General features: G+C 40.5%; 1 protein-coding gene across 1 annotated transcript; it reads left to right on the plus strand.

Annotated features, from left to right (window-relative positions):
* Positions 1 to 3,526: 3,526 nt before the first annotated feature.
* On the plus strand, positions 3,527 to 14,931 carry ndufa10.S (NADH:ubiquinone oxidoreductase subunit A10 S homeolog; the record flags this gene model as incomplete). Its single annotated transcript, NM_001091171.1, is given in 10 exon segments — positions 3,527 to 3,636; positions 7,196 to 7,364; positions 7,918 to 8,133; positions 8,726 to 8,812; positions 10,545 to 10,666; positions 11,708 to 11,787; positions 11,872 to 11,926; positions 12,134 to 12,219; positions 13,727 to 13,835; positions 14,699 to 14,931. Coding segments are annotated over 10 exon segments (1,056 nt in total). The 3' UTR covers positions 14,768 to 14,931.
* Positions 14,932 to 27,116: the final 12,185 nt, after the last annotated feature.

Consider the following 27,116-nt stretch of genomic DNA (forward strand, 5'->3'; position numbering starts at 1 on the left):
GCTTTAAGGCCCCCACCTTTTTTTCTTAGAGTGATCTGCCAGGAGAGAATGACACTCCCCTGCTACACTGCTATATAGTGTGTGTAGGGAGTGGCCACTTCCTCTTTGGCCTGTGGATGGTGATCCAGCTGGGTGTGCTCAGGGGAGCCTGGGCACAGCTAGGCCCAGAAAGGCCCATGTGCTTTGAAAGAAGAAGTCGGGGACCAGGTAACCCCGTGAATGAGGAATAGTTGCACTAGGGCAGACTTGTTATAGTCTCTCTAGGAGAGAAAGGCAGAGAGGTGAGAGAGAAAGAGCAGCTGAAGCTCCAACAAGGATTTGCAGTAAGGGAGTAGCTTCCCAGAGGCTTTATGTGTTGCCTCCAGTCAGGGACCTCAGTGAAGAGGGACTGTAGGGTAGAAGCTGCTTTCCTGACAACTTCCAGGAGGGAATGTGTGTGAATACTGCAAATGCCTAATGGAGACCTTTCCTCTGTGAGAAATGCCTAATGCCTGCAGCTCTGTGTGAGAAATGTGCTATTGCCTCAGCTCCTGCGTGAGTACTAAACCTGTGGTCACTTGCCTCGTGCATAGTTAAATAAACTGTTTTCTGTTTTACTGCAAGAACCTCCTGGCGCCCATCTTTTGTTGTATGCACAGTAACCTGGGGGATGTAGTTGCACTACACCATAGAGGGAACACTTCCACATGGCGAAGGCCCTGACCCTGTTGTGTGAAGTCGCGTGTAACCCATGCTTCTACTGCTAGCTGGACAGTTTAACTATTTGTGTGCTATGCAGCCCAAATAGGTGTTACATATGCTTGCAGGTCGCTCATGGCCCAGATGGCCTGCCCGTCTAGTGGTACAGATACCGATCCCCAAACGTTGCTCCCTCTTTATAACACTCAAATAACACTTCACAGACCAAGACCCTTCCAGAATCATACAATATGGCCCATATTATTTTAATACCTAAGGAAGGTAAACCACTGACTGCTCTAAATCATATCATCCCATCTCAGTGTTAAATTGAGATGCTAAAATATTTTCCAAAATATTGGCCAATAGAGTTAAACGGATTATCAAAGAGCTTGTCCACCCCAATCAAACTGGTTTCATGCCTAGAAAAGCAACGGACATTAATATCCGTAGATCATATAATAACCTGGCCTGGAGTATGATTACAGAGGAAACAGGGTAGTGGTGTCATCAGACACTGCAAACTGCTTTTGATAGGGCAGGAGTCTCCAACCTTTTTTATCCATGAGCCACAAAATTTGTATGGGCAGGGGACCATCCTTGTATTGGATTTAAAACTTTACAGGCGACCACAACTGTTGGGGAACTGGCTTTCCCTAATGTTATTTTTTTAGCAAGTCAACTAACATATGCACATTGACGGACTGTTTATTAGACAAATACAAGAGGTCCTCTGCATTTAAATATACAACCGCTCTACAATTTTGGAGGCTACAATCGTGGGATCTTTGGAAGCTTTAGCCAAACTATTGTATAGGGGACCCACATCACATTATACAACCAATACCCCAATTAACCACATTATACCCCAACTACCCCGATTAAAAGTCCTACATCAGGGCTGCCCAAAAGGTAGATCGGGATTTACCAGTAGACCTTTAGCTGGGGATCAGTAGATCTCAAGACACTGTCAACAAACAGCTTGTCTAAATCACCATCCTATTTCATTCATTTCGTTAAGATGTTTATAACAGTTTATTTATTTAAGTTACATAACAAATAGTTGTTAGTTAAACATAGCAATATATTTGCTCATAAATCAATATAACATTAAGTAATGTTTTCAATGGAACAGAATGCTAACTATGCTTTTATGGATGTAGATCATAATGGGACATCATCACTAAAAGTAGACCCCTCATTAGTAAAGTATGGGCACTCTTGTCCTACATGATATAGTTGGAAATGGTGATATTAAGCAATTTTAAAGTCTTAGAGAAACTCAATTGTTTCAATCCATGTTTTTTTTCTGTAACTATAATTAAGGCACACTTTCAGAACCCAATTCTATACTAGGTGCCTTTACCCTTGAGGTATACTTGGCATTGTGGACTTTAACAAACCAACAACCTGGTTTTATACCATCTTATTTCAGGCTTTTCCCAATTCTCAGGGCCGGATTTATGTAGTGGGCACCCCTAGGCCCACTGCCGTTCGTCCCCCTGTCCCATTCCCTTTATTCGTGGAAATTTTCATCATCTGGACCGGAGCAATGGGGATTGGCGCATGGGAATTTAAAAAATGATTGTATATCCAGCACATCCCCAGGCGATGTCGCCAAATGAGCGGATCTTTCCCCGATATGGATATGCCCACCTTGAGGTGGGCAATATCGGGCTGATCCGATTGTGGGCCCTAGGGCCCAACGATCGGCTCCTAACGATGGGTACCGGCGGTCGAATCGCGGGACCGCATCAACAGATGCAGCTGCCATCCGACGGGATTTTTAGTCCCGACCGATCGACATCTGGTCGACTTTCGGCCAGATATCGATCGGGAAAGCCTGTCGGAGGGCCCCATACACAGGCCGATAAACTACCGACTTGGTCTGTATAAATTTATATCCAATGATTTCAGATCAATGTGTAAAGTGTTATCAAGAGGTTCTTATTTCCATGTGTTTTGGGACTTCTCAATTTTCCAGCATTTTTTGAGTGAAGTGCAGTATGTTTCAGACCCTCTGAATGTCCCATGTATTACGTCCCCACTGGTATGCCTACTGGGGGTGGCCAATGACCTGGGACTCTGCTCTGGGGTTAGAATGTGATGTATAGGCAATATTGTTTCAAATGCAAATGATTCCATTGTTTATTTTATATATTGTTAAAAATACAGAGCCGGAAATAAAGACTAAGTGTCACACTGTTTCCAGTAGTAGCCTTTGCTAGATATACAGATGGATAAGAATATATACATTCTATTGTGACTACAGATATTAAAATCAGCAGCCACATAACACCCGGCCTTATTATCAGGTATCAGCTAATGTGCCTAAATGTCACATTTACATAGGTTTGCCGGTATTTTACAGGCCTGGCCAGTAAAGATTATGCTTTATCCCAATGTTATTAATAGGGAAAAAGGATAAATATATAGGTAAAGGTAGGCTGGTATTGTTTACCAGAAAAGAAAAACCTCCATACACAATGTAAGCCAGACAGACGCTGGTAATGGGCATATATATAATTAAGCTCTGTGTAGTTGGAAACATGTGGGACATTGCCCCAGGTAACAGCTTGAATGAACTTTAATGCGGCTTCTCTTAATTCATCATTAATATAAACGTTAGTCCCTGGCTGGCTCCCACATTCCTGCAAAAGTGCAACGAGCGGTCACTAGTACATAACACACTGTGCAAGAGAGTCTGATATTGTCGCCTTCCTGGGCTTGAACGCCATCTACAGGCTGAAACTGGTAACTGTATTGTATTTTACAATCTTCAACACTGACACCAACTTGCAGACAGCCCATGGTCATGTGGTTTGCCTGTAGCTGGGTGACGTCATATTGTGCGCCGACTTTCCCGGCGCAGGTTGTCAAGGGAAGGACGGGGTCATGTTTTCAAGTGCAGCGTCCCGAGGCCTGAGGCTAACAGGCAGAATATGCACCGGGAACGTGGTAAGCAGCCCGCAGGGGTTCTGGAAAGGCTCGTTTATATGGCTTTTATGTCATGAGTGTTCACCAATAGACACAGTCTGTGTGACAGGTCATTTTGTCTGACACACTCACTCACTCTCTCCCTCCCCCTCCCTTTCTCGAGCATACAGATTGCAAATATTAAAAGGGGTTGTTCACCTTTGCGATAACTCTTAGTATGAAGTAGAGACTGATATTCGGAGGCATTGGTTTTACAGTTTTAATATTTTTTAGTTTTGGAGTTATCAACAGCAGCTCTGCAATTTGCATTTTAAGCAATCTGGTAGCTAGGGTCCAAATTCCCCTAGCAACCATGCATTGATTTGAATAAAAGACTGGAATATGAATAAGAGAGGGCCTAAATAGAAAGACGAGTATTAAAAATGAGCAATAACTACATTGCATAAGTAGCTGCAGGCCTCTGCAAATGGTTTTGGAGCACAGAAATCTAGTATTCGCTTAGCTTATGCAATGCTGACTGCATTAGTCAGCACTGCATTGGAGTGGGGAAGTACTTTATCCCACCTCTTAACTTGCATGTCATTCATATGTGCAAAGTGCAGAGAGAAGAAAGTACATCCTTCATTGGGGAACTGTCCTGGACAGGACTGAGCTTCACTAGCTGACATTGCTTTCTGTACCAAGCACCTGATTTTGATCACCTGGGGTGCAATTGCTCTGTGAGTACTAAGGGACTCTCTCTTGCACCCGTATTAGTAGCAGAGCAAGGTGGCAGTGTTCCCTCTAGGGTGCATACATAAACTTTATTATACTAGCATAAAGCTCAAAATCCTTATAATAGCTTGTATTTCCATACACACATGCATTGGGAACACTGCACATTCTATTCCAAATCAAAACATGAAGAAACAATTATCAAATGTGTGTTATTCCTTTACAGAAAGTGAAGAAAATGGAATATTGGGCTGTTAAAAAAAAAAAAAAAAAAAAAAAATAGCAGTGTCTGCATTCTTCTTTACAAACATTCATTGTTTAAACTGGAAAATGTTTCAAGATTTTGCTTTCCTTTGAATCACTAAACTAATATTTAGTTGTATAATCAGTGTTTCTGAGAACTGCTGCACATCTGTGTTACATGGAGTCCACCAACTTCTGGCACCTGTTACATTTCATAAATCTTCTGCATTTCTTGGTTTTGCCTCAGAAACAGCATTTTTTATGTCACCCCACATGTTTTCTATTGGATTAAGGTTCGGCATTGAGTTGGCACCTCCATAACGTCAATCTTGTTGGTCTGGAACCAAGATGATGCTTGTTTACTGGTGTGTTTTAGGCTGTTGTTATATTGAAACCCCCATTTCAAGGGCATTTCCTCTTCAGCATAAGGCAACATGACCTCTTTAAGTATTTTCATGTATTGAATCTGATCCATGATCCCTGGTATGTGATAAATAGGCCCAACACCATAGTATGAGAAACATCCCCATATCATGATGCTTGTTCCACCATGCTTCACTGTCTTCACACACTGTACTGTGACTTGAATTCAGTGTTTGGGGGTCGTCTGACAAACATTCTGTGGCACCTAGACTAAAAAAAGAACAATCTTGCTTTCATCTGTCCACAAAATGTTTCCTTATTTCTCTTTAGGCCAGTTAGACAAGCTGTTTATTGACAGTGTCTTGCGATCTACTGATCACCAGCTAAAGGTCTACCAGTAGATCCCAATCTACCTTTTGGGCACCCCTGAGGTAGAGGCTGTGCCATAAAATGTGCTATACAGTTTTCACTGTAGGGGCACTGTGAATTTTACCAAAAAGTAAAGGTTCTATAGATAGATAAATTAATTAATTTTTTTGGAGGTCTCGTCTTTAATGCCAAGCTTGGGTTTATCAGTTGGGCAACAAGATTGGAGTAAGATTAGAAAGTGTGTGCATAGCATTGCAAGGCAGGCTGATAGTAGGTAACTGCACTGTTAGGAGTACTTTTGAGCAAGCACCAGGGATCGATCTTCTTGCTTACATTTGTCTCCACCTTTCCTTTTCCTTTAGCGGTGGGAAGTTTGTGCTTAAACTGATGCTGGCACTGTATAAATAAAACATAAGAGTGGGACACGAGTATTTATCATTAAAATGTGTATGTTTGTGAGAAGAAATGTGGAATTGGATAGATAAGGGGATAAAAGAATAAGACAATATGCACCTTAAATGTAGAAAAATACACAAATTTCAGTGAGTCATGTGACTGAAATGACATCAGAACTCACCGTTTATAACTGATGACATCAGAACTCATCGTTTATAAGGATATAATTTACAAGATATTCATGGCTTTTGTGCATTATAAATGTATCTTAACAATTCGTAGCTATTTGCAAATGCATTTAAAAATCTCAGCTCTCAATCAAATATTGCCTGCCCCTCCTCTATGCCTTAGGCATAGAGGCGGGGCAGGCAATTACTTTCACTTTCTATTCAGCACTTCCTAGTTGTCACTGCTCTCCATTCCTCCTCTCCCCCTCTCTTGTTACCAGTTGTGTAGCCAGCACATGTGGATGGACATCAGGTCCCCCATTCTGGTGCACAAGCAAGATTATGAGATGATAAAAGGCTTGCCTTAATAAGTGTCCACAAATTGGCTCCTGCCTCCTTGCTATAATTATGAATTCCCAGACCGAAGGAAACGATTCAAATAATTTATATAGTGTAATTAAAGTTTATTTTGCTTGAGTAACTTGATAAAAGTAGGATTTGGAATAATTTTTTCGGGTGCCAGGTCCCCTTTAATGTAGCAAGGAGCTGTTCCAGCTAACACTAGATATGTATTAGTGTACCTTAATTACTGGATTAAAAATTTCTAAATATGCCCTAGTCCCACTGTTTGTTGCTGACAAAATGAATTGAAAGAACTATCTTCCCATTTACTGTTAATATGGGATTCAAGTGACCTACAGAGAACCAGTATATGTTTAGGCCTCTCCTAGTGACTAAAATAGCAGAACTTCTACCTTGGACCAGTTCTCCACTTCAGCATGGAGTACTTTCTGGTATGGTGCTGCCATGTTTAGATGTTTTATGATCTTTTTTTTTTACCTGCCTTGCTTATATTGGTTCAAGGGATGATCATGGAAGTGTGGCGCTCTGCAAGAAAGAACTTTGTGCTGGTACCTGTATTTAATTAGGAAGATGAGTGCCAGACTTGAATAGAAGGTCAGTGATTTTAGTTTAAAAGATGTACTTGACAAATCGACACAAGTGTTAAGTAATTGTTCTATTTGAGTAGGGATGACGTGTCAACATTGGCATGTAACTGTGTACATATCCACTTACAATGTGTAATTCAATTAATTAAAGTTTATTTTGGGATGGGACTTTCTCTTTAGATGTAATATGTAATGTAATATATTTTGTTTTAACCCTAAATCTCTACAAAATATAGGAAGTAATGCATGGGCAGCAATGCATAGACAGCTTGCTGTGTATTTTGATAGTTTGCTCTCATGCATTGCCTCTATGCATGATTCATTGAAAGTTTAAATGGGTTTTTTTTGATTCTCACCTTTATTTTTAACTTATTACAGGCCCAGATTCATATCAGCTCCAGGCACAGTCTGCTCTATGGCTACTGGGCATATGTATTTGGAGAGAGAACCACCAAACGGTTTGGGCCAAACAGCAAGATTATTACAGTGGATGGAAACTTGGCATCTGGCAAGGGGCAACTTGCAAAGAACCTAGCAGATAGACTTGGTAAGATGAAAGTAAATTATTTTATATAAAATTTACAGTCCTGAAATTCTGCTTTTATATGTGTCTGTGCTGCCAACTTCATTTTTGTTTGTCTAATGGGTTTTGGTGGGTTAGAGTCAGATTTCGGAAGGTGGACAGAGAGAAAAATAAGAAACAGTAGTTAAAAAGAACTTTATAAGGCCTATGGCATATAGGGCATATACTGCACTGGCATTTTTCATCTCATGGAGCAGCGCTCAGGCTGTTTAGCCAGTCAAGTTCAATGTAAAAGTAACGTGTAGATATCGACCACAAAATGGTCATGCGCCTGTGCCAATGGCTTAAACTTCTGAGAATCAACTAGCAACCAACCTCTTTGGAATCCTGAATAATCTGTTAATATTTATCTGTTGCCCTGATTTTTTGGACTATTCCAGGTTCATTTACTTTTTCGTTGGTGTTGTTTATTGATAGTTAATTTTTTTGATAGACTATTGATATTTTCAGTGTCATGAGAAAATAAGATTAATGAGCTGTAACTGAGCTGTGCTGGATGCTTTGCTGCCTTCCCCAGGTATGCGATACTTTCCTGAAGCAGATGAACATTACTTAGACAAGACAACTGGGGATGGAAGTATCCTGCCATCAAAGTTTAATGGAAGTTGCAGCCTGGAGAAGTTTTACGATGACCCGAAATGTCCTGATGGAAACTCGTATCGTTTGCAGTACTGGATGTATAGTGTGCGCCTCATGCAGTATTCTGATGCTTTGGAGCATCTTCTGAGTACAGGTATTACAATAAATGTAAGATAAAGTCATAGACATCTAAGAGGTCTTTCGATGGTATATTGCCACAGGTCTCTGTGCTCTGTGCCTGTATTTGACAGTGCTCCATTCAAGAGGGGTGGACCGGGAGCTCACAATGACTTCTCCCCCTGTCCTGTCCTTCAGCTTGCTTATCATTTACTATAACAAGTTAGAAGCTGGAGAGGACACAGGCCGAAACAGAGTCTTGTTCTTACTGCTGTTATATGGCAAACAATAAGGACAGGCTAATCTGCTCTCCCTGAGGCTGCAATATGCACCTCACAACTGGTTATTTTTTAATCTGGAGTGAGGTGCATATTGCAGTAAAACTGATGTCTAAGATCTTGGACTTCTGCTGATGAATGACCCCTTTAGAGTTTCATTATAATTGCATTGTTTGATATACTGATATCTATATTTGATATACGCTATTAAAGGACCAACCACAAAGTTAGAATTGAATGGTTTTACTGAAAAAGCTTTTCTTATTGGCATATAATGATTTTTATTCATTAGGGGGAAGTCTTATTAATAAGAATAACTGTTAAGCAGATGTTAACTCTTCTATCTCTCAGGGCAGGGAGCAGTACTGGAACGTTCTCCATTCAGTGACTTTGTGTTCCTGGAAGCAATGTATAAGAATGGATTCATCCGCAAGCAGTGTAAGTAAAGTTCTAAAGCATGAACACATTTACTCACATGCTGCTTTAATACATGTTTAAGTATCCTAAATCAAGGGGTATTTTTCTAACGAAACAAGGTGTGAAACCTTGCCTTAGGCAGCATTTTAGCATGGGCAAAAATACACATATCCTTTTTTGTTTAATCCACATCTCCCGATTTCTGCACTGAAAGAGTCAAATTACTTGTTGAAAACTATTGGGTTAATTACTTAAACTCCATGCCAAAATGCAGAGCACTAAAGGGGTGCAAGAGCATGCTCCTTAGTGCTCATGTAGAGAGTACCTTGGTTTCTCCATGCTTCAGAACACAGGCAGCATGCTCTTTAAACATTCCTACCACAATACTTCACAGTTGGGATAAGGACCTTATGATGGATTGCATTGTTTTTCTCTCACTCACACCATTCCATGTTCCAAAAACACCAGACTCTGATTTCACCTTCAAATTATATGATAATCCTACGGATTCACTTATTTTTGCCACACACAGAAAAGTTATTGGATCATTCTTTTCAATAAATACATGGCCAAATACAACAATTTTTTTCATTTGTTTAACTAGATTATATTCATCTACTTCCAGCACTACTTTTAGAAAATCAGATGATGTTTTAGATCACATTCATATAAAAATATAGGAAATTGTTAAATGGTTCACAACTTTCAAGCACCACTGTGTATACTAGTATCTATACTGATTGTACATTATATGCATTAACCTTTGATGATATGCTTGCTTGAGAAATCATCCAAGCCCCTCTTTAAGGCAATTAATATAGTTCCCAGATGTAAATGACACCCCTCGGGATACCCTGACACGAGCAATAGCCCAAAATAGCTCATGTCTTTTCTTAGGATTTGAAGGATAGTTTAAATCCAGGCTTTTTAATCTGTGCTGAAACTGAAGGTGACAACGTTTAGCTCACTGATGATGTAGCCTTGCCTTGTCAATTTTTTTCAAAATGAATCTGTTAATAGTGCTGCTCCAGCAGAATTCTGCACTGAAATCCATTTTTCAAAAGAGCAAACAGATTTTTTTTTATATTCAATTTTGAAATCTGACATGGGGCTAGACATTTTGTCAATTTCCCAGCTGCCCCTGGTCATGTGACTTGTGCCTGCACTTTAGGAGAGAAATGCTTTCTGGCAGGCTGCTGTTTTTCCTTCTCAATGTAACTGAATGTGTCTCAGTGGGACATGGGTTTTTACTATTGAGTGTTGTTCTTAGATCTACCAGGCAGCTGTTATCTTGTGTTAGGGAGCTGTTATCTGGTTACCTTCCCATTGTTCTTTTGTTTGGCTGCTGGGGGGGGGGAAGGGAGGGGGGTGATATCACTCCAAGTTGCAGTAAAGAGTGATTGAAGTTTATCAGAGCACAAGTCACATGACTTGGGGCAGCTGGGAAATTGACAATATGTCAAGCCCCATGTCAGATTTCAGAATTGAATATAAAAAAATCTGTTTGCTCTTTTGAGAAATTGATTTCAGTGCAGAATTCTGCTGGAGCAGCGCTATTAACTGATTCATTTTGAAAAAAAAATTTCCCATGACAGTATCCCTTTAAGGTTTGGATTCCGTTTACTATTTTGCCAAATTTTTGTGGTGGATTTAAAATATGGCTGAATAGAGAAAATTGTGAATAAATTGCATCCCGACTCAATATGCTTAGAAGATTATATATATTTGCATATGTATGTTTGATCTTATTCAGGTATCGATCATTACAATGAAATTAAGGGTAACAGTATAGATGAGTTTTTGCCTCCTCACCTGGTTATATACGTGGATGTTCCTGCTGCTGAAGTGCACAAGAAAATCTTGGAGAAAGGACAGGTAAATACCTCTATGTAATATTTGTCATTACAAGATCCGCACACCAATGTTATTTTCATCAAAATTTTATTTAGTACATAGATCTGACGTTTCGGCCCACATTTGGGCCTTTCATCCTTGAAAAAGGCCCAAATGTGGGCCGAAACGTCGGATCTATGTACTAAATAAAACACTAATTTTGATGAAAATAACATTGGTGTGCGGATCCTTGCAAACAAATCTCTATATGAATTTTTGGACCCTGCACCCACAAAGATTAAGCAAAGTCCGGACTTCAGAGTGCGGTCGTTTGACACAGATTAGATAGATAGATAGATAGAGATATAGATATATTATATTTAGATAGATATATTATATTTAGATAGATATATTATATTTAGATAGATAGATATATATTTAGATAGATAGATATAATATATTTAGAGATATATATATATAGATAGATAGATATAGATATATTTATATATATAGATATAGATATATATATATATATATATATATATATAGATATATATATCTAAAATATATATTTGTAATATATGTTTTTTTACATTGTACTTCTCTTTAGCTTTATTGGTAATGTCATCTCCCTTTATTATGTTCTTTATTTACCAGTGTCTCATTGTCTAAAGACTGACAGCACAGTTTTATTATCACCACCTGATAGAGAGGGCACAGTAGAGAGAATGTTTCTGTCTTTGTGTATTTGTAGTTTCCCTTGTCCAGATTCCCCCCCTCCCATGCTTAATATAGCAAAATGTACTGTATTATGTTCCAGCTTGTTTTGTTCTTATATCTCACTGGCTGTCTTTTGTGCTACTGAGTATGCAGACTTTTACTAACAGGGTGACATCCATAGCTTGTCCCCTGCATGTTTTCATGTGCTGTGAAATTGTGTGTGAGGTTTGTTTGTTTTTATTTTCATTTCAACAGTATAAATAGATTGGGGTTCTTTCTGGATTATGTATGACCCATTAACACTGTTGTTTAGGAATGTGTAAGTATAAATGATATCTCTCTTTCTGTCTTGTTTCGTGGTAGACTTCTGAAAAGAAAGTTGCCTTGCCATACCTTCAGAGTATTGAAGACACCTATAAAAACTCTTTCCTTCCACAGATCAGGTGAGCACAGTGGAGATATGTTTTGGTATCTCACCTGTTGCCCTTATTTTGCATTTTCAATCTGACCGTCTCTTCTGTTGTCAGTGAGAATTCTGAGATTCTGAAGTACTCTGGGAATGAGGCGCATGATGTAGAAAAGGTAAAGCAAATAGAGACTTTAATTCATAGATATGAGAAAAAATAAGACTGCTACCAGCATTCAGTCATTGTTGTGAACGTTTAACACACATTCTGCCTGGTTTCTGCCATTTTAATCCATGCAGAATCTACTCCTGTTCTCAATACCCTTCCACATGTTCTTCATGGCCTTCTTTCCCAATACATTCTATTCTGATCTCTTTTCTAGGTAGTTGAAGACATTGAATACCTGAAGTTTGACAAGGGTCCATGGCCAGAACAGAATGACGTCACCTATCATCATTTGCGCATGTTGTAAGTGGTGATCATTTCCTGAGCATTATAAGAAGAACTTTAGAAGTTAGAAGAAATTTAAGTGATGTTCTGAAAACATATCCCGATTGAATCGTATCAGTGGATGATGCTGTATGCAATAATTCTATCCTGAGAGTGATACAGGGATAGGCTAGCAGTAAATGTGGTTCAGTTGCATGCTTTTTCCGTTGAAAGATAGTATATCTGTGTAAATACACTGGCTCGGAATCATCTGACATGTTTCAGGCTTCTTAAGTGAATATCAGCAGAGGCTTATAATATGTCCTGTACTTCAAAACATTTAGGCAGACCCAGTCAGAAGAGTTAACAACAATGTCCTATATTGAGTTTAATTTTGCACTTCAATTGAATTTACCTACAGATTTTCTTATGGTGAATGAGCTATTCTTTGACAAAAAAACTAGGCATCTCTTGTTTGGCACATTATATAGGCGTTGGTCATTCTCCTACTGAAGTTATAGTCTTAGAAAATCTTAAATAGTATTCTGCCAATAGGGTTTCAGCCTTTGTGGACATGGGATTATTGCCTTGACAAAGCATGACTGTTGTTAGGATTAAGGAACAGAAATTAACTTGCTGGGCTGGGTCACATGTTTGGGATTTGTCCGTAAACTTTAAATGGACAGGTGTCAGGTGATCTTCCACATGATCTTGTGTGACCAATAAACATTTGTAATCAAGAGTCCCTATAATTTGTACACATCATTGAGCAATAGTGCTTGTTGTTCTGTTTTTCATCTCCTGACTAAACTGTCGAAGGCACTAAACGGAGGTGCTGAACTTTTCAGATATCAGTAAGGCAAATAGAGCAGCATTCAAAACCAGGAAATATTTCCTTCATAAAATACTGTCACTTAATTTTTATAAAGGTTTGTACAGTGGTGTAACTGCATGCGGTGCGATCACCCACCAGAGCCGTGATAAGCATATTGCCGGCAACAGGGCGGGGGATTTTTTTTTCCTTTAGCAGCAACCTCAAGTTTAGAGGATCTGCACCCGCTCCCCACCTCCGCTAGTTGCACCACTGGGTTTTTATAAATGTTAGGCACCCCCAGAGCTTACCTGGGTTGGTGCTTCTCCTCAAAAAAACACCAGTATATTGTTTGAGGAGCATCATGCCACAATCCTATTATATCCAGGCCACCTTCTTGGATAGCACTGGCACATGTGCATTATAGGATTTTCCCCAAAATTGCTTCACTGCACTTGTGGTCTACATAATAACTGAAGAGGAAGTTTGGAAGGCCCACTCCTTTAATGGTTACTCATTTACCACTAACTTTAGCAAAATAATAAAATAGATGTGGCAACTTCAACCTTGGGTTAGCTTTGTGGTAATCCATTTATTTATTGGTTATAAGATTTTGGACAGCAGCACCTGGTATACTTCTCTGTGTGCAAATTGTGACAGTATATTGCTTCTAGCAACTGATATGTGATACTTGCCTTGTATTAATATTTATGATCCATTTAATCTTTTTTTCAGTGTGGAGGACAAAGACAAAGTTGCCAGTCTGATAACTGTGCCTAGTTACATCCCAGAAATCACAATTGGTGCATCAGAGTATGATTCCGCTTATTATCAGTACCGATTGGTAAGAAAAAGATTTTTATAAAGGTTGACAAAATTCGTCCGCAGGCTTGGGTTCAGTCGTTTTCATTTCATATACAAAAACAGGAATAATTGATGGATAATGGAGAGCTCTGCGAAGACCCCCTTCGCAGAGCTCTCCATTATCCATCAATTATTCCTATTTTTATATATGACATAGTGGTGGTGTGGTAACTGGGTATTGTTTAGGTTGAGTGGTTGTTTGTCTCCTGGATTGTGCTTGTATGTGTATCTTGATAAAGACCCTAGTGAGAGACAAAAAATTGATTGAACATAATATTTTTATATGTCATTTTCTGTTGGCACCACAGCCTTTAACACCAATAAAATGTATGTATATATAATTTTAGAGGGATTTAGTACTTAGCATGAAGATTCATGTACAGTATACATTACTCCACCAACAAATGTCTCCTCCTAATGGGGTAGTTCACATTTAAGTTAACTTTTAGTATGTCAGATATTCTCTGAATTGGGACCACTGGCCTCTGCAGAAACGTATTGCTCTGTGAAGCTCCAGTTTTATAGTAATTGTTACATTTTATTACGTATGCTATTCAGGCCCTGTTCCTTTTCATAATCAAGTCTCATTAAAACCACTGCCTGGTTGCTAGGGAGAGATGCTGACATTCCAAAACGGAGAGCTGCTGAACAAAATGCTAAATAATGAAGGCCAATTTCAGTTGATCTCACTATCTACATCATTTAGAAATTGATTTAAAGGCAAACTACCCCTACAAGTATAGAGATCGAGAGTTTTTCTATAACTTGCATGTGTATATTGACCTAGCTCATATAAAAATATATTTTCTGACAATCCCTGTCTGTCTACTTTTTTTTGTGCAGCTACCTGGCAGAAAATATGCAAAGGGCTACAATGCAGATATTGGGGACAAAATGATCTGGCTGAAGTAAACCATCTGGGACTAAGAACTGCCAACAAGCATCCTACACAGTGCTGACTTCCAAGATTTATAATGATTTGCTTGGAGGAAGCCTTAGTGCAGTTTTTCACCGTTATTTTTCTCTCTGACAGTTTGTGCTGTTCCCATACAAATAAAGTATATTTAAATTTTCTATTCCCTCATCTGGGCATTTTTTATTATTGACTAAAGGGGAAGGCTGTTGATGGCTACTGAAGGACTATGGTTAATTACTGTAATGAAAACAAAAGATTGGAGTTGATTTACTCTATGTAGGGGTTGGTTGCTAAGAAATAAATTATTCAGCTGTACTAGAATCAGGAGGCCCTTAAAGAAAATAAGTTCTTATATTTACATGGGTTTTATAATTCCTTTATTTTTCTGACAGTTGCACTTTCATTGTACTTGTATATTTTACTTTGTTGTAGCACCCCCACATCCGTCCCTTTAGTATTGGTCTTATGCCTTTAAAAATGGGTGTTCTTTTATTCATATTTAGTTTAGTATTATGTTTTATATAGCTTCGCCAGTACTTTATATAGTAACTGTTAGGTCTAGTCACTTCCGACTTATTTCTTCTAGATGCTGTATATCATAACCTGGACGAATGAAAATCTTCACAGACATATTTGCGGTTTTGTTAGCAGGAGTTTATTATACAAGTGACTCAATACAATGCAGCACTCCGCTTCAAAGTGAAAAAGTGGTAACATCAAAAACTGGAAGTGTATAAAAGTAATTCAAATATCATTTACTGTTGCCCTGCACTGGTAAAACTGATGTGTTTGCTTCAGAACTACTATTATAGTTTATATAAACAAGCTGCTGTGTAGCCATGAGGGCAGCCATTCAGTTTAAAAAAAAAAAAAAGAAGGAGAAAAGGTACAGGATACATAGCAAATAACAGATAAGCTCTGTCCAATACAATGTGCTAAATAACCTGTGTATTTTATCTAGTTTCAATGGCTGCCCCATGGCTACACAGCAGCTTGTTTACATAAACTATAGTAGTCTTTCTGAATCAAACACACCGCTTTTATCAGTGCATGCTAACCGTATATTATATGTTAATTGCTTTAAAACGCTTTCATTTTTTGGTGTTACTATTCCTTTAAATGCCAAAGGCAACGTATTGGGCCTTAAATGTTGCCTTTGGCACTTAAGTAAAGTTACCACTTTTTCACGTTTAACTGGACTGACGCTGTCTTCATTGAATTGATTAACCTTACCTAGGCAGAGGGTACAGCATGCAACAGAGCTTGTGTTCCATTGTGTAGCACACCTCAACTGATATTCTACACGGGAATTATCTGTGCACTGATTATCTATATTCAAAGAACTAAACATGGAGTAGCTTCAGTCTCTCTCGTTAACTCAAAATACATTATTTTTTGTGATTTAAGCAGTAGGCAAAAAACCCGTTTAGCCACAATCCCTATTTACTGCAGCCATGTTGAACAAGGGACAGCCCTTGTGTAGCAGCATTCTTAGTTTCTGCCACCTGAGGATGCTGTTATCACATTTATTACAATTATTTCAGCATCCACTAAAACATTTTGCTCTTCAGTGCATTCTTCCCACACTTCCTCTTTCCCAACTGAGGTGGGGGAAGAGATTTTGTGGTAAAACAAGGCCAAGATATAGCTTTGTGGCCAAAGTTCAAATCAATGTGGTGAGACTGCTTTTCATCAAGGGAAACTAAGCATCTTGTTATAACAAATAAACTGATTCACTGTGGTGTGTGTCTCTGCTGCTGGAATATTGTCCAAAAAAATTAAGGTAAATTTCAAAAAGTTCCTTATTTCATTAAAAAGTCATTCACAGTAGTCTAATCCCAAGCAGACCCCCAGTTCAAGGGCCATATAATTTAATTGATCAAGCAAAGACGGGATAGACTTACTGTTAGTTGAGAAAGGAGCCCAGATGATTTAAAAGTAGAAAATCTTTATTCGGACATATTCAAACCGAACGTGTTTCGTGCCAAGGGTGGGCACTTGCTCATAGGCTTCGAATATGTCCTAATAAAGATGTTCTACTTTTAAATCATCTGGGCTCCTTTCTCAACTAACAGTAAGGGGCAGATTTACATATGGTAGAATATCGAGGGTTAGTTAACCCTCGAACCAAAAAATAGTTTGAAAACCTATGGGGACCTTCCCCATAGGCTAACATTGCACCTCGGTAGATTTTAGGTGGCGAAGTAGGGGGTCGAAGTTTTTCTTAAAGAGACAGTACTTCTACTATCGAATATTCGAACGATTTTTAGTTCGAATCGTTCGATACGTAGTCAAAGGTCGAAGAAGCCAAAAAAAACATTCGAAATTCAAAGTTTTTTTCTATTCCTTCACTCGAGCAAAGTAAATGGGCCCCTAAGTATATCCCGCCTTTGTTTTCGTCTATCTTGTTATAACAGACAGCAGAGCATGGGGGAAAATACAGGAGAGTGATTTCAAGATTTCTGGCTGCTAATAAACACTGGACATGGACATTTTACACAAGGCCAACTTATTTGAGAATCTGTAGCACTTTTTGGAAATAGAGATGCATAAGCATCCTGCCTGGACAGGGATATATAATAGGCCCTGGTATGCCCAAGTATCCCCCCAGCAGCCAATAAATAGTGACTATGGCATCTTATAGCAGCCCCTCTGGCATTTGCCAGAATCCACAGATTGCCCATTCAGGCCTGAATAGCAGGGGTGTTACTAAAGAGGAAGCAGACTTTGTGGCTGCAGGGGCCCCATGAAGTATAGGGGCCCTGTGAATCCCTAATTCATTTGCCATTTCAATAAATATTGGTATAACAGGTCAACCTCTACACATTTTGGGGGCCTGAAAAATAATTTGCTGTGGGGTCCAGTGATATCTAGTTACTCCACTGCTGGAAAGCATTATCTGACTAACCTGAACTTCTTGGAGCAAATCAACCTGGAATAATAGGTCAAAATCCCTCCAATGTAATCCCATCTGCATAATCCTAGGCACGCCTTCTTGCTTTACTGTATATAATGGCATGATAGTAATGGATGCTAATATCCATTAGCGTTTAAACAGTCCTCCAGAAAAAGACACAATCCATAGCAATAAGTAAATAGTGATGTAAAAATTTTAAGGAAGATCATTTTTCATTACAAAATGTACACTGAAGTAACCATACAGGACTGAAGTTCAGTAACTGATACAACAGCCTAATGGCCAGACACTGACATGAATAAAACATGTGCTAGAATATACAAATATGTGCAGCAAGGCCACTGTTCTCTGTACAAATTACAATTCAATATACCCTGATGCACTGTATATCACTTTAGCCTTAGAGTCAACAGCACCATGAAGGAAACTAATAACAATTGTAATATAGTATGCTAATTCTACAATGGGTCTTTTGTAATTGTGGATCTCAAACAGCGTCTGTTTTGCAGCCTGAAACGATGATCTCTAGGGGAAGACAGAATGTGTAGGCATTGAAGTTGCCCAAGGCAGCAACAAGGGGCTAGTTGATGTGGTCCTGCGATTTGTCGGAGCCCATTCGTAGTATTGTAATCTGATTGTTCGGCCCCAGGGCCGAACGTTCGCATTCATCCGATATTGCCCAGCCGCTAGTGGTCATATTGGGTTAAGATCCGCTCGTTTGGCGACCTTGACCTGTAGTGTATGGCCACCTTAACCTGCAAGTAGGACTTTCGGATGTGGGTATAGAGGGGGGTTGGCAGGTCTGCAGGTTGGGTAGCAAGCGTTTGAAAATGTGGTTTGCAGGTGCGGGTCTGGCTTTCAAAAATTGGTTTTGTGCAGGAATCTACTGAATAACTCCTAACAAAAAGTCTATTCTAGATTCTAGAATGGGAAGCCCCAATGGTTTTCTTGTATACAGGCTGCAATGATAGCATTATAGAAACATCAGGGCCAACATAAGGGATTACAGGTGGCAGACTAGGCAGGGCTTGTGTATGTCATGTATGCGGTTTTGGCATAATGGGGTGTTCTTCTTTTTTCATTAGATTTCCAGTCTACTCATTGACAGGGATTATGTGTATTTTCCGTAGAAATTATGTTAATATTTTCGCAGTAATTATGTGGAAATCATAAATTGTGTACACAGGAGAAAGCCTACTTTATTTTCTGGACAATATCACAATATTAGTGTTGTATAAGAGGGAATCTGCTAAGAATATGGTTGGCTTAGTATAACAGCAAGAGGCTGATGCTAAACAAGCAGGTACCAGCAGAAGCACAGCAGAATAATATTCACACATGCATGTGTAGGCTAAGTGTAGGAAATGGTAGCACAGTAAACTGTACACTGTGTGGGAGTCAGTGCAAAAATAGAGATCAGCAATGTGTGGGTGCATTGAAGGAATAGTAATAGGGAGTAATGTAATATGTAGGTTAGTATAGAAGTGGCAGAGTGACGCAGAGAACGTGGGAGTCAGTACAGGGACAATCAATTGCTGCCTTGCTAGTGCGTTATCGAAAGAATACACTTTATACATGGGGATTTCATTCAAGTCCTTGCTCTGACTAGAAGGGGATACGTCACACAATGAATAATTATCTGGTATTAATTATCTGGTATTAAGTGGGGCTAGAGGTGCAGCTGGATACAGGAGGTGTGTATGAAATCATAGCTGTGAAGAAAGGACGAAAACAGGAAACAAGGATAGAAGAGGGTGTAACAGGGGACATGAGGATTAGTAATGGCTACAGGAATATTAGTATCTTCACAAAGATAGAAAGATGGCATAAAACTGCTATATTAAAGGGTCAAGATGATTGTATGTAAATGCAAGCTAGAAAGGGAAAATATGAAGGGATGTTGAGGGGATCACAAAAACACAATTGTAGCCAGTTACCATAATAAAAATAATTTTGGGTCACAGAGGATAATGTATATGCAAAAGGGGACCCTGTTAGTGCAGAGGGGCCAAATACAACATTTCTCCAGGGCTCCCAATACCTTCTCTAGTTGTGCTATACAATCAGAATTGACTGAAATCTGGCCATAGATGTTGAGATTTTTAAAAGATCTGATCATCATCATGAGACCACGATTATCTCGGAACGATCGTACGAATTGTCCATCAACTAAAAAGACCAATTTGCCAGGAAAACAAAGGGTAGCTGCCTGCTTGGCCCTGCAAACATAGAGAGATTGCACTGGGACCAACAAAGATTTTTTAACCTGGCCGATCAATTTCCTGACAGATGGCCGAAATATTGTAAAATGTTCGATGATTGGTAGATGAAATCGGTTGTTCGGCAAGAAAAATCTTCGCGTCTATGGGGACCTTTAGAGGGAAAACAAAAGAAGAAGATAGAGCAGATAAATAACAAGGGGATAATAAACATGATGCTATAGGGGTCACAATGAGAAGGAGAAGAACCAATGTAAAGAGATGGAGCCCAATCATGTGACTCACATACAGGGATTAGAATAGAGGTACAGAGTGTGTGACAACACAATCAGAGGTTGAAGTATAGTAGTTAAGAGTTTTTGCACCAGTGTGCAATGTATGGAATAAAACTTCTTACTGGAAAAGTTTGCTCCAAAAGATCATGCCACCTTCAAGCACACCTTTAAAATTAAATGTCTCATTGCAACAACAGTCTAATGAAGAATATTGCATCACAAAATGCAAACTTTGTATTCTAATTTCTGCAGTTTTTTTCTCCTTCCTTCGTTAGTGTCCAACACCAATGTTCTAAATCACCTTCAGTTTCTTTATTGGTTCCCATCCATATACAAATATGTCTCAAACATATCAAATGCTTTGAACCTGTAACATTTGGTTACAACCTCAGCACCCAGCAGTTAGATTGCTGCACTCATGCACAAGCCAAGTGATGCAGAGCCAGCTAATGGCCACATTAACTATATGGCAAATGTTCCTTGTTGCTCTATCTATATCTCTTATATTCCCTCACTTTATAAAAGCAAGACTGCAATGTGGCTTAAACTGAAAGTAAGTAAGGTTTGGGGAAGCATATTCAATGTATCTTTATTAATCAGACATTACTGCACAATAAATCACCAATTTGTTTCTGTAATCCTTATGTCTCAGTTGTACCCTAACCCTGTAGATTGTAAACTCTTGCGAGTACTTCTACCATCTAATTCTACCGTACTCTATAAACCATTGTTTGTTAGATCTTTGTAAGATCCTTATCCGTTATAAATTATTGTAAAGCGATGCAAAATTTGCTGGTGCTCTAAGAATAAATGATGATGACACCGCCATTATCTGAATGTCTTACTGTGATATGACATCCAGGAAAGCATTTCTGAAGTAAGCATCCTGATCTTTCTTTTTCGTCATGGTAGTTTAAATGGTCATGAGTCCAGTTGATGCCTCTGACAGATTGCCAGTCCGGGCCTGGTCCAATGTAGTCTTCTTGGACTATTTCCCGATTACCTCTCCTGAGCAGACAATGGTGTTTTCAGTGAAGCATTACATTTTGTGTCTGCCCACTATGAAAGTGGATAAATTGATTATTTATTTAATATAATTATTCTTCCAAGTTGGGTTATGGGGAGCCAGAGGGGTGATGAGCCTAACCCAAAAGATTAATGAAGGCATATTAATGCGAATACGCCATCTGTAGTTTCTAAAGCCTCAGAAAAGTTATGCCCTCATAGTTTGACTGTAGACAACTTTTGTATTGTTTCCTTGGCAACTTACCCATCTCCACTATATTTTTTGCTATTTTGGGAACATATATTTTAGATGCAATTACATTCATAGATGCAAATCACAATAAAATTCGAGCCTCTTGAGCACTTTGCATGTGTTCCTTAACCAGGGGCATCACTCCTGCAATTCTTTCCCTCATTTGAGAGACATATTCCAAAACACTTTTGTGGGGAGTAGCTTCACTCTCCCAAGCCTCCTTTACAATATCAAGCAGTCCCCGGGGCCTGCGCCCGTACACCAACACAAAGGGGGAGAAACCTGTAGACGCCTGAGGCACCTCTCGATAAAGCCTTAACACATTCACAGTGCAGTATACACTATTACAAGTGCAATTATACAAAGATTTTCATAACTGTACTCACATGTCTGTTCTCAATGGTTCTTGTGATATTCCTAAACTGGCTGCATTTAATCATATGCATAGCATAAAACTACAATTACACACTTACATAGCCAATCTGCTATCACACGTACAGTATATATTTTAATAGCTATTCATTTGTAAAGCACCAGAGATTTATAAATACAGCCATCACTAGACAGTGAAGAAATACATTCAAATACATAATCCCTCTAGCTGTGGCACATGTTGATTCTTTTATTGATGATCTGATTAGCAGGCAACCAAGAAAGAAAAAAAAACATCTTTTAAAGGGCTGAAAAGTTAATCTTTAGCTTAAGTCAATCCTGGATATTTTGGGCATGGGCTGGAAATTGTGTGGCTTTAATTTGGCCGGTTAAAATGTTTGATGACTTGTATTATCCCATATGTCTTTATGGGATAATACAAGCCATCAAACCTTTTAAATTGAAAATTACTAGCCTACAGTTAATGCAGGAAGGCTAGGGCCCAATTGGATTGTGGCAAATTGAATAAGCTGGACAGGCAGCCTGTAGCTGCTACACAATACAGTATATGCCCACATGATTTTATCTATAAGGGATCTATGTATTTTATCTATCCATCAATGTTTTGCTCCCAATTTCCTGCTTTGATGTCATGATAAATGTATCTTTGTGCAACCCTTGGTAATGGGTCTCCTTATCTTGCAAGGACCTCAGTATTTGCAGTTTTACTATCCTACCCTTGAGATTTATGATGAACCAAAAAAGGAGGATTGAAAAAGGTCCCAAAGCAAATTCACATAACGCACCAGTCTGGAAGAGGCCCAGGAGCACTTCCCTGAACCTTCAGCTAGGTGGAACTACTGGGGGTTTGACTGCACCAGGGCCCACACCCCCACATGGATCTTGGCTTCCAGAGGGTGTGGAGGGCCCAGCTGCATAGCCTGTACTGTCAAACTGTAATGTAGAGCATGCACTCAAAGAGCAGTCTTCCCGCAATTGCCAAATTCAGATTATTCTCCAAAAATAGTGTGATGTTTGGGGGATCACAGCGGGGTTTTTTCACCAAACATGCAGGCCACTCCACGTTAAGGGAAACATTTACTTTATTTTCTTCAGTTCAAATAAATCTCTCACAGACAAGCAGTGGCATAAAAATCAAAACAGCTTCAGTTCAGCAACAAAATAAGTCCCAACAAAAGAGCCATGTACTTGCCATGAAAACTTGCAGTGTCCAGTCTACCGGGAGTGAACTCCCTAGTCTTTTAGAAAGGAACTTTCTCCAACTCCACAGTGAGTAGCCACACATGAAAACCAAACTTTTCAGTTTAACACAGCAGTGAGTTTCCACACCCCTTTCACCTGCTGTTCACCTCCATTAAACACCTCTTGGATGTCCAGCCCACCTCTGGCTGGTTAACCCCATGCTGTCTTTTAAAGAGGTAATTTTAAAACCTAAAGAATGGGGATATATACCGGTCATCTACAATATATCCCCCCCAGCTTCTACATATCCCCCCCCCTCTGCCTCAACCCAGGGGGAGGTGGAGGCACCAGAAGAGCCCAAACAATGGACTCGGGAAAGAGCATCAGCATTCAGGTGCTGTTTTCTGGGTCTGTGCTCTACCCTAAACTTGAACTCCTGGAGTGCCAAGAACCACCGTGTTACTCTGGCATTTGCCCCTTTTTTCTGCTTCATCCATGTGAGTGGGGCATGATCAGAAACCAGCCTGAACCTTCTACCTAAAAGGTAATAACGGAGCGAGTCCAAGGCCCACTTGATGGCCAAGCATTCTCGCTCAACTATTGCATAGTTTTTCTCTGCTGTAGTCAACTTTCTACTGAGGAACACCACGGGATGCTCTTCCCCATTAATGACCTGAGATAATACAGCTCCCAAACCTACATCTGAAGCATCGGTCTGGACAATAAACTCCTTGGAGAAATCTGGAGCCACCAAGATGGGGTGATTACAAAGTGCGGACTTGAGCTCCAGAAAGGCCTTTTCAGCATCAGTGTTCCACTCAATCATAATTGACTTACGACCTTTGGTCAGGTCTGTTAATGGAGCAGCTATAGTGGCAAAATCGGGGACAAACCTACGGTAGTACCCAACTATTCCCAGGAAGGCTCGTACCTGTTTTTTTGTTTTAGGACGGGGCCAGTTCTGGACTGCATCTATCTTATTTAACTGGGGTTTTACTAGCCCTCTTCCAACGATATACCCAAGGTACCTTGCCTCTTCCATACCTAGGGCACACTTTTCTGGGTTCACTGTGAATCCTCCCTCTCTCAAGGAGTCGAGAACTGCCTGGACTTTAGGCAAATGGGACTCCCAATCCCTACTAAAGATGACAATGTCATCCAGGTAAACGGAGGTGTACCTGTGATGGGACCTCAAAAGCTTGTCCATTGCCCTTTGGAACGTAGCGGGGGCTGTTTGTAAACCAAAGGGCATTCTCCTGTATTCAAAATGGCCATCTGGAGTGGAAAATGCAGTTTTCTCCCTTGCTGCCTGAGTTAGGGGTATTTGCCAATACCCTTTTGTGAGGTCCAAAGTGGTGATATACCGGGCAGGACCCAACCTCTCTATAAGTTTGTCTACCCGGGGCATGGGATAGGCATCAAATTTGGAAATTTCGTTGAGTTTTCGGAAATCATTGCAGAATCGCAGAGTACCGTTGGCTTTGGTACCAACACAATAGGACTCGACCATTCACTCTGTGACTCTTCAATAACTCCTAATTCCAACATTTTTTTTACCTCCTCTGAGACAGCCTTCCGGCGAGCCTCTGGAATACGGTAAGGCCTTAGATACTCCCGGCTCTGTAATTACGTCATGCTCTATGACATTAGTGATCCCAGGCAAATCAGAAAAAATATCTTTGTTTCTCTGCAGAAACTCCCTGACTTGCTGGGTCTGAGCTTTTGACAATGCTGTTGCCACACGGACACTGTTAGCACCAACCTGAGACTCAAGTTTCCCACTAGCCAGTGCCGAAACTGGTTCTCTATCCCTCCAAGGCTTTAACAAATTTATGTGATAAATTTGGTAGGGCTTTCTCTTACCAGGTTGGTGAACCTTATAGTTCACCTCACCCACTTTTTCTACAATTTCAAATGGGCCCTGCCACCTGGCCAAGAATTTGCTCTCTACAGTGGGAATCAACACTGCTACTCTATCTCCCACCTGGAATTGCCTCACTTTAGTGGACCGGTTGTATACCCGGCGCTGAGCCTCTTGAGCACTTTGCATGTGTTCCTTAACCAGGGGCATCACTCCTGCAATTCTTTCCCTCATTTGAGAGACATATTCCAAAACACTTTTGTGGGGAGTAGCTTCACTCTCCCAAGCCTCCTTTACAATATCAAGCAGTCCCCGGGGCCTGCGCCCGTACACCAACTCAAAGGGGGAGAAACCTGTAGACGCCTGAGGCACCTCTCGAATTGCGAATAAAAGAGCAGGTAATAAACAATCCCAATCCTTACCATCTTTTTGCACCACCCGCTTAAGCATTGTTTTTAAGGTCTTATTAAAACGTTCAACCAAGCCATCTGTCTGAGGATGGTAGACAGACGTATGTAACTGCTTTATCTGGAACAAGTTACACACACCGGCCATAACCTTTGACATGAATGGGGTACCCTGGTCAGTGAGTATCTCCTTTGGGAAACCTGTCCTTGAAAACATTAGGAACAGCTCACGGGCAATGGCTTTAGATGTTCAAATGGTACTTCGATAATGGGTAAGGGCACCAAGGGGCTACGAAAATGAGAAGCCGGGGCTGTTAACTGGCAGGTGGGACAGGACGCACAGTAGGTTTTTACTTCAGACTTTAAACCTGGCCAGAAAAACCGGTCTGTGATTCTTGCTTCGGTCTTCTCTGCCCCCAAGTGTCCACCCAGGGCATCATTATGCGCTAGGTCAAGTACCATTCGTCTGTATGGCCGTGGAACTAACAATTGTTCAACAACCTCCTCACGGACCTTGGTGACTCTATAAAGCAGATCACTATTTACAGCAAAGTGTGGCCATCGGTTATCTGCACCTGGTTCTTGGGGAACACCATTTATCACCACCACCTGTTCTCTAGCATTAACTAAGGTGGGATCCTGCATCTGGGCCGTGCTAAAGGCTCCCCTTGACACATCCAGATCAGGAGATACGGGATTTGATGAATCATTCTCATCATCCTCCCCTAGCATTACCTGTAATGGAGAGAAATCCCCCCCCTCAGAGGACAGCTCGATCTTCTGACTGGGATCCTCCATTGCCTTATTACTTTTCTCCTGAGTTTGGGGCAGTGACACATCATCATTTTGAAAATCATACATCACATCATTTTCAATATCACTGGGTATATCAATTATCACATCCCTTGGGTTTTGGGGACCCAATCCCACCCTCAAGTCAGTTGTTTCCTTCCCCACACTTTCCCACAAGTCCCAGAACTTTGGAAAGTCACGTCCCAAAATAGCGGGGTGCAACAGTTTACTCACCACCCCAACTTCATGCACAATGGATTCACCGGCAATAGTGATGGTCACTGGGACTAGCGGGTAGGACCGGATATCCCCATGGATACAAATTACCCGGAGTGATTTGGCTGCTGGCTCGAATTCCCCAATAACACTGTCTAGTACCAGGGTTACCATACTCCCCGAATCTAGGAGAGCCTTGACAGGAACCTGATTGATGTAAACATCACACTCAAATTGCCCCTCAAACAAGTCAGGGCATGCAGTGTAAACTTTCTGTGCATAACAAGAAAGCTGGGTGAGAGCCCCACACTCCATGGTCTCGTCTTTCCACGGGCACTGTGCTCTAGTGTGCCCCCAGGCTTGGCACTTCCAACACTGCACGTTCCCCCCTTTCCATTGTGAAGAGGTATCTGTGGGTGCCCCTTGTTGGGCCGGTGATGGCACTTCTCCACTTTCTTTCACACTCAGCTTAGGACTCTGCGGGGAACTTTTCCTAGCCGGTGTAGATTTCTCCAGACGTGAAATGGCGAACGGTCGCGGACGGGTGGGAGCAAGTAGTTCCTCGGTAGCCGTGTACCTCTCAACCATCTCGACCAGCTGATCCACTGTTTTGGGGTCCCCATGACTCACCCAACGCTGTAGGTCAACAGGGAGGGACCGGCGGAACCGATCTGTCACAACTCGCTCCACAATCTGGGGTCCATTCAGATCCTCGGGTTGCAGCCACTTGGTGGCCAAATGGATAAGGTCGTGCATCTGTGACCTAGGTGGTAGGTTGGTTTGATATTTCCACCTGTGTACCCTTTGGGCTCTGACTGCAGTGGT

This window comes from Xenopus laevis, chromosome 9_10S (assembly GCF_017654675.1).
Source record: "Xenopus laevis strain J_2021 chromosome 9_10S, Xenopus_laevis_v10.1, whole genome shotgun sequence".
Taxonomy (NCBI): domain Eukaryota; kingdom Metazoa; phylum Chordata; class Amphibia; order Anura; family Pipidae; genus Xenopus; species Xenopus laevis.